The sequence below is a fragment of the Propithecus coquereli genome, unplaced genomic scaffold, assembly GCF_000956105.1.
Source record: "Propithecus coquereli isolate 6110/MARCELLA unplaced genomic scaffold, Pcoq_1.0 Scaffold193, whole genome shotgun sequence".
Lineage (NCBI taxonomy): Eukaryota > Metazoa > Chordata > Mammalia > Primates > Indriidae > Propithecus > Propithecus coquereli.
This window is the reverse complement of record NW_012144190.1, coordinates 2,353,210-2,371,444: the sequence shown is the minus strand read 5'-3', so window position 1 is coordinate 2,371,444 and position 18,235 is coordinate 2,353,210. Positions and strand designations below refer to the sequence as shown.

Sequence of the window (18,235 nt, the reverse complement as noted above, 5' to 3'; positions counted from 1 at the left end):
GTTCTTTTGCTCTACCCTCGGTGCTGCAGTTTTCCCGCCTATAAAGGGGGTGATTGTTTCCACTTCGTGGTGTTACTAGGATTAAAGGAGGTAATACATACCAACAGCTTATAAAAGTGTTTGAATGGTAGTAAGCCCTGTTTAAGTCTTGTCTATTGTTAGCACTCTACCCGTGGTGATCACACGGGAGATGGAGATTCCGTGTTTACCTGGTTCTAACTTCGGACCTGGTTCTACTTGCGCTCTAACCTTCAGTCGTCTTCTTATGGCAGGAAACTGCCGGCTGGAGGTTCCTGGCTTTGCTGGGGAATATGTGGGCTCCAGAGACTGATTCCTTAAGGACCATTCCGGTTCCAACACTCATCTCCCTTAAGATTGGGGTTCCATGATCACACAGGACTAGAATCCTCCCCTACCCGTACCCCATGAATCTCCGTTTTCTTACCTATAAAATGGTGACAGTAATTCCAACTCTACTGAGAACCAGATGCTGCTCATTCAGCTTCAGAAAATGTTTGTTGAACGAACACAAGTAACACTCCTCACACTCATTTGTCAGAGGTAAAACTCTTTAATTACAGAGCGTCCCTCCCAACTGCCGATACCCCATCCCCCACTCTCTCCCCCACGCCAGGGCCGGAGAGTGAGGCCCCCAGCCCCCCACCTCGGGTGGACGAGGGCCTTTTAAGGCACCTGTGGGGTTGGGGGGAGAGGGGCGGGAGCTGGTACCGTCCTGGATGCAGGGACGGGCTTCGATTGGCAGGCTGTTGTGGGGATGGAATCAATGAGGTGTCAGACGCAGGGACAGGATTGGGCCATCCCTAAGGAGGCCAGGGGTACAAGTTGTAAGGACTTGGGCAAAAAAGGACCCCAGCCCTAGTAGTGTAAAGAACCTAAATTGAAGGCCGCAGGCCAATTCTGGGTAGAGGAGGGCTTGGCCACGCCCCCAGGAGGCTGGAGCCAATCAGGTGGGAGAACTAGGGAAGGGCGGACGGTGACTCTTGGGAAATTGGTCAAGCCCTTTACAGGATTCGAGCCAATGAAGTGAAGGAGCTGCCCAGTCACTAGGTGGAGTGGAGTGCCACTACCCAATCCTGGGCCTTGGCTGTGCTCTATCAGGGATGGAGCCAATGCCATGCGAGCAAAGCCCTTGTTGCTAGGCAGAAAACGACGGATTTGACCCATTTACGGCTTAGACAGTCCGACGAGGGAAGCGAGCCAATCCCTCAATAGAATCTGTCGCTGGGCAGAGAAAGGGGCAACAGACCCAATCGGGAGACTGGGCAGATCCCGCTCCTTGGCGCCGGAGCTCGTGGGCCCGAAGGACGGCGGGGACTGGCAGGGACTGGTCAATCCCGGGGAGGCCGGTCCGGATCTGAACGGGATTGGCTGGCCCCGGGGGCGGGGCGGGGGTGTAGTGTGGGCGGGGCGGACGCAGGGCCGGGAAGCTCCCTGCCTGGCCTCAGTATTTCCGCTTCAGCTTCTGGAAGTCGCTGGTGTTGAGTCGTGGCCGAGGCAGGTCACCGAAGACCTGGGTGTCCTCGGCCTCCCGCAGCACCAGCGCGCGCATGCTCGCCGCGATGCGGTCCAGGTCGGGCGAGGAAGGCTGCAGAGACAGCGACGCGGAGGAGTCAGCGCCACCCCCCCCCCCCCCCCCCCCGTTCCTGGCACGCTCCCGCCCTCCCACTCGTGCCTGTGATGCCTACTGCCAGCAATGCCCTTCACCCTGACTCAGACACCGCCTCCTCCGAGAAGCCTTCCTGCCCCTCTCCTCCGCCCCTTCTCGATCTGGGCCGTTACTTCTCACACCCTGGAAGCGCCACTGTCTGTTGACAGTTAAGGCTGTGTGTGCACCCAGGCGGTCTCATGTCTGAGGATTTGGGCTGGGGACCCAGTCATGTTCCAATTAGACCTCTAGCTGTAACAACAATTTTCGCCTCCCTAGGCCTCAGTCTCCCCCTCTGAAAAATGGGGCTGATAACAGGGTCCCTGTGAGGGCCGAGATGAGATAATCAGCTGAAGAAAGGTGAACCACAGGTGGCCACAGCTGCACAGAAAGGATGCCTCCCCATGTTGGCTCCCACTGGGGAGGGTCCTGCAGCCCCAGCACCTAGTGCTACCTCCATTACAGCCCCTGTCACCCGGAGCTCGACCTGCCCCCCAGTAGAAGAGAGAGGCCACCGGCAAGCAGCTGGATCTGCGCCGAGTAGGAGACCAACCCAAGTACTCAGGAGACCTAACATTCACTTAATGTGTTTCCGGGAGTTGCAAGCAAGGACAGCGCTGACGGACCCCGCCCGGACCAGACCCTGTTCTTCGTCTCCACCTTTCAATGCCTCTCTGGGCCCTCCTACAGTGTGGGGACAGGGTCACCCTTGTGATTGCTGGTTTGCAAATGAGGACACTGAGGCCTGAGGGGGTAAGGGGACCGAGGCCTCCTCTCCCAAAAGGAAGCAGGGTTCCAATTGCAGCTCTGCTCTTTACAGACCCAGACTCAGGCAAGCCACATGTCCTCTCAGTTCCTCGGTTTCCCCATTGCGTCAGGGAGTTTCAGTGATAAGTGAGGAGGACCCACTCAGGCCGCCCAGCACTGGGAAGGAAGACAGAGCACAAGGGAATGGGACAAATTCTGGGAGGAGGCAGGGTGGGCATGGGGGGCTGATCTGACCCCCTGAGCCTCAGTCTCCCCATCTGCCAGGAATGCCAAAATACTCACACCTTGCCCAGAGCGGCTGCGCTATAAATGGCCCTGCTCCTGGAAGGACAAGGTTTCTCTACAAGGTACCGGGACACACAAGGCTGCAGTGGTTAAAAGTGCAGGGCTGTGGCCCAGCAACGCACCTCTTGAGGCGGAGGGGAAGACTCATCAGCCCAGGGGTGCGAAGCGGCATCCACGGGGGATGGTGGCTCTGAGCCCTCCTGGCCACCCTCCCTCCCTCCCCACCCCCCAACACACCATTTGCCCCTCACCTGCCCGTTCTCCTCATCTGATGAGCGCGCCTCTGTTCTCTTCTCCTTGAATGCCCAGACGGGCACAGACACGGGCAGGGACTTGGCGTACTGCTGTGTGGGCAGGGCTGAGGCGGGGGGCACTGAGTAGCTTGGGGGGCCAGCAGGGGTCTCCTCACTCAGGCTGCCGTCTGGGAGAGAGGGTGGCCTTCAGCCTCTGTCCCTGCCCTCGTGCCAGCCCCCCAGGCATGGGGACAGCCTGGGACACTCACCATCTGTGCTTTCAGGGTCTGACTCACAGAAGGGGGGCAGGTCCTGGAGGGTGGCATCCTCGTCCATCACAAAGAGCCCTGTGGATGGCATTAGAGGCCCGGGACAGTCAGGTCCCCGTCACACTCCATGTGCCCTCAACCCCAGCCATTGCCGCCGCCTCCCTGTGGCTTCTGTGATTACTATACCTTCTGTCCCGAACACCCTTCCCCTAGTTACCTGCCTGGTCATCTGCACAAGCGAGTCCAGGTTCTATCGCTCTGTTACACCCTCAGGTGCAAATAATTGGCTCCGTTAACTCGAAACCTCTCTAAGATCTGTTTGGGATGATGTGATTCAAATACAGGCTGAGACAAATATGGAGTGATTATGATCCCCATTTGACAGTGGAGACCCGGAGGCCCAGAGAGGCTAAGTCACTTGCCCGAGGTCCCACAGCTACTTAGTGGCATCACCAGGATCTGAACCCAAGATGTCTGTGCCCTTCACCCTATGCAGGTTTTCTCCCGCAACGGTGGGGAGGCTAGCCACTGGTAACAACAAATGAGCAACTTCTGGTTTTTGAGCCACTTGCAAACTCCTACTCACGCCTCAAAGCCCTAGTGTTACAGTCCAGCCTCTGGGAAGCATCCGACCTCCTGCTCAGGAGGTATCCCTCCCCCTCATGGCCTCCACAAGGCATTGCCTTATGTCACGACTTCAATTCCTTGGCCAGACTCAGTCTCTTGAGAAAAGGGCAAGAGTCTGCTTTGAGTCTCAGTGCCCAACGCTCCCAGCACAAAGCTGGCCCAGGCGCCAGTGTAAGGGAACCAGTAAGGCTCAGAGACAGGAAATGACTGGCTTAGGGTCACCTAGTGACTCATGGGCAAGCCTGTCTGGCTGCCAGGCTCTGGAGACTGCAGCTTCCAAGGAACATCAGGGCTCGGAGGCAAGCAAGTCCCACCGCAGGAAAGCCTCCTGCGGACAACTGCCCAGCGGCAGCCACGCCAGCCCCTCCCGCCGCCCACTCACCTCCGTTATCGCTGACGCCCAGCCGCTCGCCAGAGGTCTCGGTCTCTGTTGGCTCGTCCTCGTCCTCCTCGTCGTCCTCCCTGGCCAGGGCAGGCTGGGGTGGGCTGGGCGCGGGGCTGGGCGGCTGTGGTGCTGGTGGGGGCGCAGGGGGCCGGGCGGCGGCAGCAGCCCTGTGAGCCGCGGCGATGTCGTGGAGGCAGCGGCGGGCGGCCTCCGCCAGGGCGCCCCGGCCGTGGGCCGCATAGGCGCAGGGGCCCGGGCGGGGCGGCGGCGCGGCGGTCAGCAGCACCAGCTCCGTGCCGGTCCGGGCCCGGAAGCGCTCGGCGGCCCCCACCACGGCCTCCCACAGCTCCTCGGGGCGCCCCGACGCCATCCGCGCCCTGCGGGCCAGAGCAGGACAGCGGGGGCTGAGGCTGGGCTGGCTGCACCGAATCCGCACGCCTCTCCCAGCCACCCCGTCCTTTCCAGACCCGCTCCTCTGCAGACTCCCACCACCCCCGCGCCCCGTCCCGGCAGGAGCCACCAGCCACACGGCAGGGAGGAGCCGTGAGTGTGCGACCCAGCGGACTCGAAGACCGAGTACAAAAGTAGAAAGCACTCCAGCTCAGTCGCAATCCCATGCTGAATCCATGTTTAAGTACCACTTTAGATAAACTGGCTAAATAAAATATGGTTAAAATGAGTTTCATCTGTTTTCTTTTTACCCTTTCAACATAGCTTCTAGAAAACTTAAAGTTCCACGTGGGGCTTGCATGGCATGTCTGTCAGCCAGTGCTGCCCTGCACCATCGCCTCCCTCCAGTCCGTCCGGCACGAGGCCGGGAGAAGTCCCTCTGTACCCGGAGCTGCCCCTGGCCCTGGCCTGAACCCCCAGGACAGGGTCCCAGCTCCTCAGCCCGCCCCGGCCTCACAGGCTACATGCCTCTCTAGCCTTCCAGAGCCGTTGAGGCCTGGGCCTACGGACAAGGTGGTTCCTATAAGTGGAAATCCACCCGCAAAGCTACGTACTTCCTGCAAGACTGTTCTGGCAGTTCCTCTCCAAGTCTCCCCTAATCCCTAGGATGGATGAGATGACTTCACTAGCCCCGACGATGCCCTGGGCTCCCTCCATTATAGCTCATGTCACCTAAGCTTTGACAGTTATACCTCTGTCTGCCTCTTCTATCAGACAGTGAACTCCCCAATGTCAGGGACTTCCATCCCCAAGCCAGGTTGGCCCCAAGCAGACAGACTATCTGCTGAAGAATGAGGGGTGAGAAGGCTGGGTTCCTGCCCTGACTCTGTCTCAAGCCTGCTGTGTGACCTTGGATCACTCACCAGCCCTCTCTGTGCCTCACTTCCTTCCCCAGTTAACCACAGTGGTTGAGCCAGAGCTGTTGGGTAGCTGAAGAGGCTCTTTGGGGAGGTGGTGAGCACACTGTCATTGGAGGGATTCAAGCAGAGCTATGGTCTAGCCCACCAGGGCTGCAGTGAAAGGGAGCAGGGAGTCTGGAGTTTGCATTCCACTTGCAGGCCCTGTGTGACTCATAATCACAGACGCCAGTGTTTGCTGAGCACCTACTCCGTGCAGCGACTCCAGACCTGGCACCTCACCTTCTGTCCGACCCATGAAGGTGGGAGCTGTGAACTCACGACCGGGCTTAGGGAGTACAAAGCCCTGCTGGACAGAAGGGATTTATTTAGCACTTCATACTCGGCAGGCAGGGATCTGAGTGTGATCAACCTTCTTATCCCACCCTCTCACCAACCCTATGAGGGAGGAGCTGTTACCACCCCATCTTACAGTTGTAAATTCAGGTCCAGGGAGACTTGGCATCTTGACCAGGGTCACACAGCTGGAAAGAGGCAGGGCTGGGATCTGGACTCTGACAGTCTGGATCCAGAGCCTGTTCTTAATCCCAGCCACCATTCTGCCTGCCTTGTAAGGAAAAACTTACGATCTTCTAATCCGGATTGGGAAAGTGAGGCTCAGAGAGCTTAAGATACTGGCCAGGAGGCACACAGCTAGACAGGGCAGAAGTGGGGGTGAAACTGCTGTCTGCCTGGCCCCCAAACCCACAGAACTGGGAGGAGCCCAGTGTCTCAAACACACTCCTCATGTTGTTCTCATCTGATGGAGGACAGTGAGGCTCAGAGCAGGGAAAGGACTAGTCCAAGATCACACTGGCAGTGCTAGGCCTGGGGTTCTCATGTCCTTGGGCCCCTAGTCCCTAATGACGCATAGAGAATAAGGGGGCAGGCTTCCTGGAAGAGGACATCAGGGTTAAACTCCCGCTCTGTGCTGTGTCTTGGAGTAACCACAGGGTTGAACAGAGTGAAATGGGGCTGAGTGGGTTGTGGTGGTTCCCCCACCTAGAGAGGACGCATGGGCAAAAGCAGGAGGGCCATTTAAACAGACCTTTCTGCCAAGGCCTGGGCTTTCTGGAGTCTGCTACCCAGAGGGAGGGTAGCCCAGACCAAGGCGGTATCCCTATCCCTCAGCTTCTGGAGGAAGTCCTGTCTCCTCCAAGGAGCTGAGAGATGGAGAAAGAACCCCGCCCCATTGGAGTTCAAGATTAGACAGAGATGAGAAGCAGCTGAGATCTGTTCTGCAGAGGAGGGGGAGCGGTAAGGCAACTGGCCTCTTAGGATGAGTGAGGAGGGAAGAGACGCAAGGAGAGGAGACAGGGGAAAGTGACTCCAGGAAGAGGTGAGGAAAGTCCCCCAAGGAAGGAGGAATGCTAGTGAACCCCCCACCTGTCAAAATGCAAGGGCCCCTCACCCGAAGACGTGAGGAACCCGATCATGCACACCGTAGCCAGGGGTGGGGTGAATGTCTGGGGCCTTGCTCTGCGGTTCGGAGAACTCCCCACCTCGCCCGGGGGTCCAGGGAAGACCCACTTCTCTAGGAAGAAAACAGGAAATCCCGCCCAGGCGGGGGCCAGGACCGGAAGTCCCGCCCTTGGACGGGTGAGGGGCGCCCCGAGGCCCTCCGAGCAACCCCCCGACGCCGTGGATATGATCCTCGGCCAAGGTAAGGATCCCCGTGGGTCTGGACACCGGAAGGAAGGCTGTCTAGGATTTGCCTCGGGTCAGACACGACGGTGCTCGCAAGCGATCTCTTTCCAGCGCTCGGCAAAGGGTCGCTGGGTGATCTCTGCCCTCTGTTCTATGTAGGCCATACCCCTCCCACGAGCCGCTTGCCCTCCCAGCGCCCCGCTGCCTCCGAATGGCCAAATCCTCCCCACACCGCGGTTTACAACGCCGCCTCCACTCACGTGCCCGTAGCCAGCATGGCCGGCCCGGCGCCGTCGCCGCCCTCAAAAGACATGGCGGCGCCGTGCGTCACGTCCGCGTAGTTGCCCCTCCTCCACTCCGCACACTCCGCCTCCCTTATCCGGGCCGCCCGAAGTCAAAATGGCGGCCACAGGGGCTTCATCCGGACCAGTGGGCAACGGCGACAACAAGGTTCCCATAAGAGAAATGGTGAAAGAAAGGCTTCAGCTTGCGCAGAAACAAGCCTAGACCATTTTGATATGCCCCCAAGAAATATGGCTGTCCGCACGTGCTCACTCATGACCACAGTAAACTTAGGGCGAGCAACCTGACGTCCCTCACCCACAATCAACTTCTTCCGCAGAAGTAGAGGAAATCTGTTCCCGTTAACGACATGGCAGCCAGCCTGGCTTCATCTGCCCATAATGTACATGGGCTCTCCCTCCCTCCAACCTTCCCCCCTTCAACACCAAGGCTGGCAAAGATCCAATATGTCAGCATTCTGGCTTCGGTTTGCCCAGCTTCAAAATGGCAGTTCGGCCCGCTTTCTCTCGACGGTGACTCAGGAATTCGTCTGGGGCTGCTTCGTTTCCGGGGGCACTGACGGCTTCCTCCCGTTATCCCGAGTCCCTCAGCGCCTCTTGTGGTGGACGGTTCCTCTCACCTTTTCTTTTGTCCGTTCCTCTTTTCCAGCACCTTGCTGTTGCGCCTCGCAGAGAGATGAGACTGCCCCGTATTAACATGGCCTCAGGCGACCTGCTTTGGCCGTGCCCTCGAGCAAAATGGCACCTTCTTGGCTTCGATGCCAGTATACAATATGGAGAAGGAAGTGGGCGTTTCGGGGAGAGCTTGAGGTAGGTGGTGGAGCTCTTGTTAGACCCTCCCACTTGTTTACTTCGTGGTGAGAGTGGTAACACTGCGCCTGCGCACTCTGGCTAGCTCTATAGCGTCTGCGCCATGTGACTTGAATCTTTGTAGTTAAATTACCCCGTTCTTAAAGATGGTTTCATCCACTTGTGCTCTAGAACTGATACGGGTGCTACCACTGTCCGGCTTTGGGGGGAGTGTTCTTTCCGGATGTGACAACACGTTGACCCGGAAAAGGAGGAGGCCGGGGCAGTGGGGCCTTCGGCGGTGGCTATGGAAGGTGCTGGCTACAGAGTAAGTATTCCCTCGCTTCTGTCTATTCGAAACACCCCGGTCCAGCGGTCTGCTTCTCCCTGAGGCCGTGAGGGTACACTGGGAGGTCGGCAGAGCCTTAGCGAACACCGACCTCTCATAAACGCTCCAGTCCACTGCCCAAGGGGAGACCAAATCTCTGAGCCCCGCCTCCTGGGCTCTGGAGACTCTTTGGGCCCCGCCCCCTCTGGAATGCACACCCACACCCGAACGCCGAGCGTGTCTCTGGCCTTGACCACGACTGTCCCCTCAGCGGAGGCCTTCCTGGCCCCGCCCCCTAGGAATAGCTCCTCCCGGGGTCCGCCCCCATTGGCTCCCTCCAGGGCCCCGCCTCCTTGACCTGTCGTCCCTCACTTGGCGCCGCCCCTCACTGGTTCCTGCCCCCAGGTGGTGTTTGAGAAGGGAGGCGTGTACCTGCACACCAGTGCTAAGAAGTACCAGGATCCGGACTCCCTCATTGCTGGTGTCATCCGCGTCGTGGAGAAGGTGGGTTGGGAGGGAGCCGGGCTCAGGCCGGCTCTGAGGCAGCGGGATGGAGGCGGCATCTGTAGGAGTATGGTATGGCTGTCAGCCATGGGACTTTAGAAAGCGGGAGGGGGTGGGGGCATAAGAACTGAAATGAGAGGCGGGGCTTTGCAGGGTGGCGGGTGGAGACTGGAGAAGTTTGGAAACCTGTCGGGGAAAGCTTTGGCAGTGGGGTGTGGGGAGCGCCTCTAACACCTCCCCTCTTCCCTCAGGACAATGACGTCCTCCTGCACTGGGCTCCTGTAGAGGAGGCTGGAGATTCCACCCAAATCTTCTTCTCCAAGAAGGTAGGCCTCCCTCCCTTTCTCCTTCACCACCTGCTTTTTTCTAGGTCTGCGCAGTGGAAGGCATTTGTGGGACCTAGGTACAATCCCAGACCTACTCTTGAGGCATGTGTGACCCTGTTTGGAAACTGGGTTCTCTCTGTTCCCTGGTTTTCTCCTCTCTGTAAAATGGGCTGAGGATGCCCATTCAAGAAAAGAGCAGGGACCATGAGACTCAGGCCATGGGGACAGTTGTCTTTTCACCCCCTTTACTCTTTGGGAGAGCCCTGTGGATTCCAGTTACTTGATGGGGTGTGGCATTTTCTCTGGTGCAGTGTGCCATTGTGTCCAGAGGACAGCACCTGACTGGGGCTACTCACCCACTCGCCGATGCCCCCTCCTCCCCTTTGTTATCAGATGTTTCCTGAGGCTTCCTATGGCCAGGCCCTGTGCTGGCCGTTGCTGGGACCCAGAGATGAGTCACACGCAGACACCACCTAAGCCTTCACCCCTGCTCTACTTTTGAGAAACTGACACATGATGAAAAGGGGCCGTTTTTCTGAGGTCAAAAAAGCTAGGAGGTGTTGGAACTTGGGTTCGAACCCAGACAGTCTGATTCCAGACCCCCAGCTCTTCCTGAGAGAGTAGACATTTGACTTGGGACTCTAAGGATAAGAAGGGGACAAGAGGGTATTTTTCAGGGATGGCAGAAGAAAGCGTGTTTCAGGCCATACTGGGAAGTTGGATGTCTCTGTAGAGAGGTTTGCTAGAAAGGTTGGGCCTGAAATGCTGGGCTGAGAAGACTGTTTGTCCCAAGCAGACCCCCAAGACTCTGTGCCAGGAGACCCTGGGCAACCATGGGAGAAGGTTGTGGGTGCAGAAAGCCCCTGGGGGGCCTTGTGGAAGCTGGGCTGCAGGACTGAATGGAGGGAGATTAGTGGCTGGGAGGTCTGGGAGGAGGCTGATGTGATGCTTCAGGAAGAGAGGTTAAGCCTCAGCTGGAGTGGGGAGGACAGAGAGGAGGGGACAGATTTAGGAGGCGACAAGGGTTTGACACTTCTTGAATCTTGAAAAATGAATGGGATTTGACAGGGCAGTGGGCAGAGGGGGCCTTATATAGTCTGTTCAAAGGAATTTGTGGATTTTTGTGATCCTGCACATACCTCGCTTGGTCTGGATGAACATGCTGCCAGAAAGGCGCCACTGTCCCTGTCAGATGACTTTATAACCTGAGGCAGCCTAACGTGCTTTCCTGGAGACCCAGGCGTTCCGAAAGTGGAGGTTAAAAGAGCTGATGAGCAGTAAGAGCCCAGGAGGACCTGGCTTCCCCCTTCCTCAAGCACCACAGTGTTGGGGGCCCAAGGATGTCTGGGAGGGACAGTTCGGGGCAGCACACTGAGATGTGGAACCAGAAAGATGGGGCGTCCCACCTCTCTCGTGTCCCCCTGGGCAAGTGACTTCACCTTTCAAACCAATTTTATTTTAGATGGGAAGAGCAGTTCTGTATTAGTTTTTCTTAAATTTCATCAGACTTTCTAACGACCTGGCTGCGGTGTGGGGGGTACAAATGTAGATTCCAGAGCCCTTCCTGAGGGAGTTGGCTTCACTGTTGGCAAAGAAGCAGCCAGGAGTCTGCACTTTTCACTGATCTCGCGGACACTCTGAGTGCCTTTCTTGAGGATGTTGCTGCTCTTGGCGGTTATTCTTGAATAACAGAGACCCAGCGAGACAGGCTTCTGCAGAAAAGGCTCACATGCGAGTCAGGACACATCAGCTCCAAGGAGCACCAAATTGGGCCGACGGCACGTTAAGGCAACAAGTTTGTTTTTCTCACTCCACAAGACTCCAAGAGGTAGGAGCCTGTTGGCCTTGGTTGGGTGACGTCAGAGCTTGCTTGGATTAGTGAGACCCTACAGTGCTTGCCCTAGTGGCCTTTTATTTTTATTTATTTATTTATTATTTTTTAATGATGGAAGCTAAATGTTCCAATTTATTCCATCTTCATGATTACAGACATTACTGGGCAGGGTGGGTAAACAAGGCAAATAAAGCGAACACCTCCCCTCCCCTTCCATTTACCCAGATGCGGCATTTTGGCATTTTTAGGCTGTGCAGATTGACCTAATTCGTTGACTTGGGTCGAAGGCTGAAAAGCAGCAAATTTTGCAACTGAGATTCTTCCTCCACTGCTACTCCGAGTGTCTTAGTTCCAGAACTACGCTGTGAGCTCTGAAATGGTGTTTGCTGCAACATTCTTGGAGCTTTCACGTTTTAATCTGACCCTCTCGCTGAGGCAGGGAACTGTCTGCTCAAAGCTGTCTTCGGGCCACCAGGCAATCCTAGCACTTTGGGAAGCCGAGGTGGGAGGATAACTTGAGGCCAGGAGTTCAAGACCAGCTCCGGGAACATAGTGTGACCCCCATCTCTACAAAAAATAAAAAATGAGCCAAGCATAATGGCCCGTGCCTTTAGTCCCAGCTACTCTGGAGGCCAAGGTGGGAGAATCGCTTGAGCCCAGGGGTTCAAGGCTGCAGTGATCTGGGACCTTGCTGGTGAATAGCCACTGTACTCCAGCCTGGGCAACGCAGTGAGACCTCATCTCTACAAAAAATTTTAAAAAGCAGGCCAGGCATGGTGGTGTGCCTTTGTAGTCCCCGCTATTTGGGAAGCTGGGGCAGGAGGAGGGAAGCTTGAGCCCAGGAGTTTGAGGCTACAGTGAGCTATGATTGTACCACTGCACTCCAGCCTGGGTGACAGAGCAAGACCCTGTCTCCAAGTGTGCAGTTCGGTGGTTTTCAGTGTATTGAGGAGGTTGTGTCATCATCACCGCTGTCTAATTTCAGAGCATTTCATCGTCTCCAAAAGAAACCCTGTACCTGTTGGTAGTCACTCCCCATTCTTCCCTTCCTGGAGCCCTTGGCAACCATGAACTTACTTTCTGTCTCTGGATTTGCCTATTCCGGCTGTTTCGTGTAAATGGAATTATATAATATGTGATCCTTTGCTCTTTTGCATTGGGCGTCGGGACATTTTCAAGGTCCATGCATGTTGTGGTAACATTGGTACTTTGTTTGTTTTTAATGCTAAATAGCATTCCGTGGCATAGATGTGCCATATTTTATTTATTCATCAGTCTTGTGGACATTTGGGTTGTTTCCACCTTTTGGCTATTGCGAGTACTGCTGCTAGGAACATATCAGTGGGTGAGTTTCTGTGTTTTCATTTCTCTTGGGTACATACCTAGTAGTGGAATTGCTGGGTCACTATGGTAACTCTGTATTTAACCTTCGAGGAATTTCCAGACTTTTCCAAAGCGGTGGCACCATTTTACATTCCCATCAGCGGTGTATGAAGGTTCCACTTTCTCTGCATCCTCACAAACACATATCATCTGGCTTTTTGACGCCCACCAACCTCGCAGGCGTGAAGTGCCATCTTACGTGGTTTCCATTTGCACTTCCCTAGCGAGTATCAGCCGCTCCTTTGAGCGCCGGCAGTCGGACTGCAGAGCTACCTGCTGCGTAGCGTTCACCTCCCCGTGCACCGGGAGACTGGACTCAAGCCCTGGCTCACTCCTTGGCTGCACTGGGTGACTCTGAGCAAGTGCTGTACCTCCTTTGTGCCTCAGTTTCCCTCTTTGTTCCATGGGGCTACCTTCCAGGGTGGCTTTGAGGCTCAGATCTGGAAACTCTGAATCTGTAGCCCCTCACTCTCTTCTCCTTTCTTCCCACAAGGACTCCAGTGGGGGCGACTCCTGCACCTCTGAGGAGGAGCCGACCTTTGACCCTGGCTATGAACCTGACTGGGCTGTCATCAGCACCGTGCGGGCACAGCCCCGCCACGCAGAGCCCGCGAGAGGTAGGCTGAGCTGGTGCCCCTTGAGGGCAAGTGGGGGCAAGTGGCACACGTCTTGCCTTCAGTGGGCCATGGCCCCAAGGGCTTTGCTGCCCACAGTCAAGATGGCTGCCTTTCACTGCCTTCCGGTCCCAGGAGAGAAGCGAATGGGGACACAGGACTCTGTCCGCCCAGATGCAGCGTGGCCAGCTTCTTTGGGGGTTGCAGCCTTGCTCCTGCCACCAGGCTCCCAGATGGGCTGTGGGCACCCCCACATGAGTCCTGCCTCTGCAGGTTCGAGGCTGGTGGGGGTAACAGATGCAGCCCGTCAGGGGGTGATTCTCACCTTCCTGGAGTCACACAGGCTACTGGGGACATCCAGAGAAGCCACCTGATCTTTCTGGGAAGTGCAGGCGCCTTCCAGGAAGAGGTGTTGCTAGAGCTCAACTCTGAGGGATGCTGGGAGTTGTCTGTCCTGGCAGAGCGCGCAGCCCACGCAGGCCAGGGGCAGGTGGCAGCGGGTGTGTTCAGGGAGCCACTAGCCTTTCATGGTAGCGCGAGTGTGGGGTCAGAATGAAGAGGAGCTTGGTGGTGAGACAGGCAAGGGGCCAGGGACAGACCTGAAGGGCCTCAAGTGCCAGGATGAGCAATATGGTCTTTACCCTGCAGGTTATGGGGGGCCTGGGAAGGTTCTGGAACAGGCATGTGTCCACTGGGCTCCCCTCCCATTTATTCATTTGTGCTTCCTAGGAAGTGTGAGGTGACCTAGAGTTCCCAGAGACCAGGGCTGGGGGTGGCTCGTGGTGGGGCCCTCAGGAGGTGACCGTGATAAAGGAACAACCTAAGTTGGCGTGGCCGCCTCTGGCCTCCCACACCTCTCCCAACATGGCGCCGTCCCTCCAGGTGCAGAGCCCGGCTCCCCTCGGGGCTCCTGGGCCTTCTCCGTGAGTCTGGGGGAGCTCAAGTCCATCCGCCGTTCCAAGCCGGGCCTCAGCTGGGCCTACCTGGTCCTGGTGACCCAGGCTGGGGGCTCCCTGCCCGCCCTGCACTTCCACCGCGGAGGCACCCGCGCCCTGCTCCGCGTCCTCAGCCGCTACCTGCTGTTGGCCAGGTGAGTCTTCTCCCCCTGCCGGGCCTCTGACCAGGCCCTGTCCCTCCGCGGCGGCAGCCTGACCCCTCAGGGCAGTGAGAGAAACACGCGCACCGATTTAGAGGAGGGAAAAAGGTGTTGACGGGCTCAAGTAACTGAGAACCCAATGGGCAGTGTTGATTTCAGGCAGGACCCAGGGCCCAAAACCTGGTTGGAAAGAGTTGCTCTATTTTCCTCTGAGCTGCTCTCACTGTCTGGGCCCCCAGTAGCCCTGGCTTAGCAATCGCGGTGGCTACAAAGTGACTTTTTCCCCACGTTCCAGCAGGATCCCAGGGCTGCCTCTCATTGGCTCGTCCATGAGTCAGTCACCCTGGCCAGGGAGGTGGAAGGCCCTCACTGGCCAGCCCTGAGCCATGTGCCCACCCCTGGGGCCTAGGCCTCCCCCTTAACACCCGCAAAATGAGGGATTCCCCAAGGGTGGCTGGGCGCTGCAGCTGGAACAAATGTAGAGTGGGCATGGACAGCCTGGGACCCTGGGCCCTACCTGTGCGTCACCTGTGTGTCACCTCCTGCCTCCCAGCTCCCCACAGGACTCCCGCCTCTACCTTGTCTTCCCCCACGACTCCTCCGCCCTCTCCAACTCCTTCTACCACCTGCAGCTCTTTGACCAGGACAGCTCCAATGTGGTGTCTGTGAGTGTCGCTGGCGCCAGGCCTGGCGGGGTGTGGGCAGGGAGGGACGAGAAGGGGTGGGCCGTGACCATCCCCGGCCTTGTCCCCAGCGCTTCCTCCAGGACCCCTACTCTACCACCTTCAGTGGCTTCTCCCGAGTGACCAACTTCTTCCGGGGAGCCCTGCAGCCACACCCCGAGGGGGCCTCCTCTGACCTCCCCCCGCCACCCGATGATGAGCCTGAGCCAGGGTTCGAGGTCATTTCCTGTGTGAGTATTGAGGGGACCCTCCCTGTTCCTCTCTGGCTGTGTCACCTTGGGCACATGACTTCATTTCCTTGGGCCCCAGTTTCCTCCTTGGTAGAACGGGGACAGTACTGGTACCCCCTCAGCGAGGGGCAGGAGCGATTTCACAGAACGTGCACACAGCCGTGCCAGGCATGGTGAGCACCTGATGGCTCTTATTACTGGGGGGCCCTTCGTGACGTGGGGGGCGACTTTGTTGCTGACCCAGAGAAGGAGCTGCTTCCTGTCCCTGGCTGCTGACCGTCCGTGCAGCTAAGCGGGGCTCCCAGCTCAGTGGGCCGTGGACTGAGACAGGGTTGGGCAGCCCCAGCCGAGCCCCTGGGCTCACTCGCCCAGCATCCCGCAGGTGGAGCTGGGGCCTCGGCCGGCCGTGGAGCGGACTCCTCCAGTCACAGAGGAGGAGTGGGCCCGCCACGTGGGCCCCGAGGGCCGCCTGCAGCAGGTCTCGGAGCTGAAGAGCCGGATCTTCTCTGGGGTGAGCGGCGGGTGGGTAGGAGGACGGGTAGGGCCGGGAGGGGGCCCCGCTGAGCTGTCCGCCCCACCGCGCCCACAGGGTCTGAGCCCCGGCCTGCGGCGCGAGGCATGGAAATTCCTCCTGGGCTACCTCAGCTGGGAGGGCTCAGCCGAGGAGCACAAGGCGCACGTGCGCAGGAAAACGTGAGTGAGAAGCTGTGTCCCCTACCCCGGTGTCCTCGGGAGCCCCGCCTTGCTTGGCACAACACCTGGCGCCTCGTAGGGGCTTGTTGCATGAACGCCGGTCTCGAGCCTGCCACGTGCTGGGCGCTGTCCCGCGCCCGGCGGGGACGTGGCAGTGAAGGAGCCGGACCCGTCCCTACCCCCGTGTGGTCCGTCTCCCGCCTCCATGGATTGCTGTTTTCACTCCTGCGCCACGCTGTTCTCGGGACCACAGCTTTGCAGTGTGTTCTGTCACCCAGTAGGGCCCATTCCTGGGGCATATTATGCACCTGCTGTGTGTCCAGCCCCGTGCCGGGCACTGTGGATACAGCAGTGCCTGACCGTTCCCTGTCCCTGGGGTTCTCTGTCCTGCATGGGGGTGACAGACTTTCACCAAAAGTCTTCAAGGATGTCTATGTAGTGACGTCAGGAGAGGGGAGCATGAGGGGCGGTGGCAAGAATCACTGGGTGGCCCTCTTGGGTTTGCGTGGTCAGGGAGGGGCTCTGTGGGAGCGACCTGGGATCCGAGCCCTGAAGGATGGGGAGGTGGCCAGGAGGTCCACAGGTGCTTCTCTGGGTGCTGCACCGAGGGGTGTCAGAACGCATCATGTCTCCCGCCCTCAGGGACGAGTATTTCCGCATGAAGCTGCAGTGGAAGTCTGTGAGCCCCGAGCAGGAGCGGAGGAACTCACTGCTGCACGGATACCGCAGCCTCATCGGTGGGTGCGGGGGTGGCACACGGGGCAGGATGGGAGCCCTCGCCTCCCCACGACCAGGGCCAGGTCACCTGGGAGGGAAGTGGGGTGAGCAGCGGTGGGAATGGCCAGGTAGGGCCGAGGCAGAAGGGAACTCAGGCCACATTGGAGTCAAGTCTCAGCTCTGTCATTTACTCACCATGAGATCTTGGCAGGTGTTTTTACCTCCCCGGGCCTCAGTTTCCCCACCTGTGGGAGGACAGGTCGGTAAGTGTGAGCCTGGTGCCTCATGGCAAGAGTGTTAGTGACAGTTTCTGGAACCGGCTCCGCTCCTCCCCAGAGCGAGCCCCAAGTTTGCGGGCTGCTGGCAAGAGGAGGAATGGGGGCTGGTGCTGGTGGCCAGCGGGGACGGGCCACCTCACCTTTGCACCTGTGCCCCATCCCCACAGAGAGAGACGTGAGCCGCACTGACAGGACCAACAAGTTCTACGAGGGTCCGGAGAACCCGGGGCTGGGCCTGCTGAACGACATCTTGCTCACATACTGCATGTACCACTTCGACCTGGGTAGGGCGCGGGCCCGCGTGGGGAGGTCTGCCGTGGGGCGGGGCGAAGAGGGCCTGGGCTGGACCCTGATCGCGTGTCCCCCCAGGCTACGTCCAGGGCATGAGTGACCTCCTCTCCCCGATCCTCTACGTCATTCAGAACGAGGTGGATGCCTTCTGGTGTTTCTGTGGCTTCATGGAGCTCGTGGTGAGCTGTCTCCCACCTCAGGGCAGGGGTGGGAGACAGGCACAGGCCCCCTCAAAGGATTAGGGGTCTCTGCTCCTCATGAGGGCCACCCTCCCCCCTCCTCCCTCCTGCAGCAAGGGAACTTTGAAGAGAGTCAGGAGACCATGAAGCGGCAACTCGGGCAACTTCTGCTGCTCCTGAGGGTGCTGGACCCCCAGCTCTGTGACTTCCTGGGTATGTATCTCGGGTGGGTGGGCAGGAGACAGTGGGGCCACGGACCTTGCCAAAGATTGTCCGGTAGCAGCCACAGGTGGCGTCCTGGACATTTGGTTCTGATCCAGACAAGAGAAACACCCCCCTGTAACCCAGAGCCTAACACTTACATGTAAAGGCAGAATTGCAGTTTGGAGCAAAACCTCAGCGAACGCAGCCGTGCGGGCACTGTCACTCGCCGCGTGCCAGGCGAGCTGGCTACCTGTTGCTCACCTGGATCCCGTTTTGGCTTTAACTTTAGCTTAATCTGTTGGATACTTTTCAGAAATAAGGACCTGGGTGTGGCTCCTACCGCTTCTTAGCTCCACCCAGCTGCTGCTCACCTTGTGCCGGGGATCAGAAAATGGTTCTCTGGCCGGGCGCGGTGACTCACGCCTGTAATCCTGGCACTCTGGGAGGCTGAGGCGGGTGGATAGCTCAAGGTCAGGAGTTCGAGACCAGCCTGAGCAAGAGCGAGACCCCGTCTCTACTAAAAAATAGAAAGAAATTAGCTGGACAACTAAAAATATA

General features: G+C 58.1%; 2 protein-coding genes across 6 annotated transcripts in view; one reads left to right on the top strand and one right to left on the bottom strand.

Annotated features, from left to right (window-relative positions):
- Positions 1-555: 555 nt before the first annotated feature.
- AKT1S1 (AKT1 substrate 1 (proline-rich)) lies at positions 556-8,258 on the bottom strand. Of its 3 annotated transcripts, XM_012643157.1 has the most exons (6): positions 8,149-8,258; positions 7,487-7,641; positions 4,231-4,610; positions 3,222-3,299; positions 2,971-3,140; positions 556-1,606 (listed from the first exon to the last, which is right to left on the bottom strand). In XM_012643157.1, the coding sequence occupies exons 2-6, from the start codon at positions 7,537-7,539 to the stop codon at positions 1,463-1,465; spliced, it is 825 nt and encodes a 274-aa protein (XP_012498611.1). In that variant the 5' UTR covers positions 7,540-7,641; positions 8,149-8,258; the 3' UTR covers positions 556-1,462. The 3 variants fall into 3 exon arrangements, with proteins under 3 accessions (XP_012498611.1, XP_012498613.1, XP_012498612.1); XM_012643159.1 differs by lacking the exon at positions 7,487-7,641 and having other exon boundaries at positions 8,149-8,256; XM_012643158.1 differs by lacking the exons at positions 7,487-7,641; positions 8,149-8,258 and adding an exon at positions 6,991-7,016.
- An 18-nt stretch (positions 8,259-8,276) lies between these two features.
- The window catches only part of TBC1D17 (TBC1 domain family, member 17), a 12,650-nt gene continuing 2,691 nt past the window's right edge, over positions 8,277-18,235 (top strand). The window contains exons 1-14 of one of the 3 annotated variants that reach the window (XM_012643154.1): positions 8,277-8,338; positions 8,510-8,645; positions 9,051-9,149; positions 9,401-9,475; positions 13,186-13,309; positions 14,189-14,396; positions 14,956-15,067; positions 15,157-15,315; positions 15,698-15,826; positions 15,905-16,008; positions 16,651-16,745; positions 17,171-17,287; positions 17,373-17,473; positions 17,587-17,686. In XM_012643154.1, the coding sequence (XP_012498608.1) occupies positions 8,625-8,645; positions 9,051-9,149; positions 9,401-9,475; positions 13,186-13,309; positions 14,189-14,396; positions 14,956-15,067; positions 15,157-15,315; positions 15,698-15,826; positions 15,905-16,008; positions 16,651-16,745; positions 17,171-17,287; positions 17,373-17,473; positions 17,587-17,686 (1,444 nt within the window). In that variant the 5' untranslated portion in view covers positions 8,277-8,338; positions 8,510-8,624. The other 2 variants (XM_012643152.1, XR_001137436.1) reach the window with 2 other exon arrangements.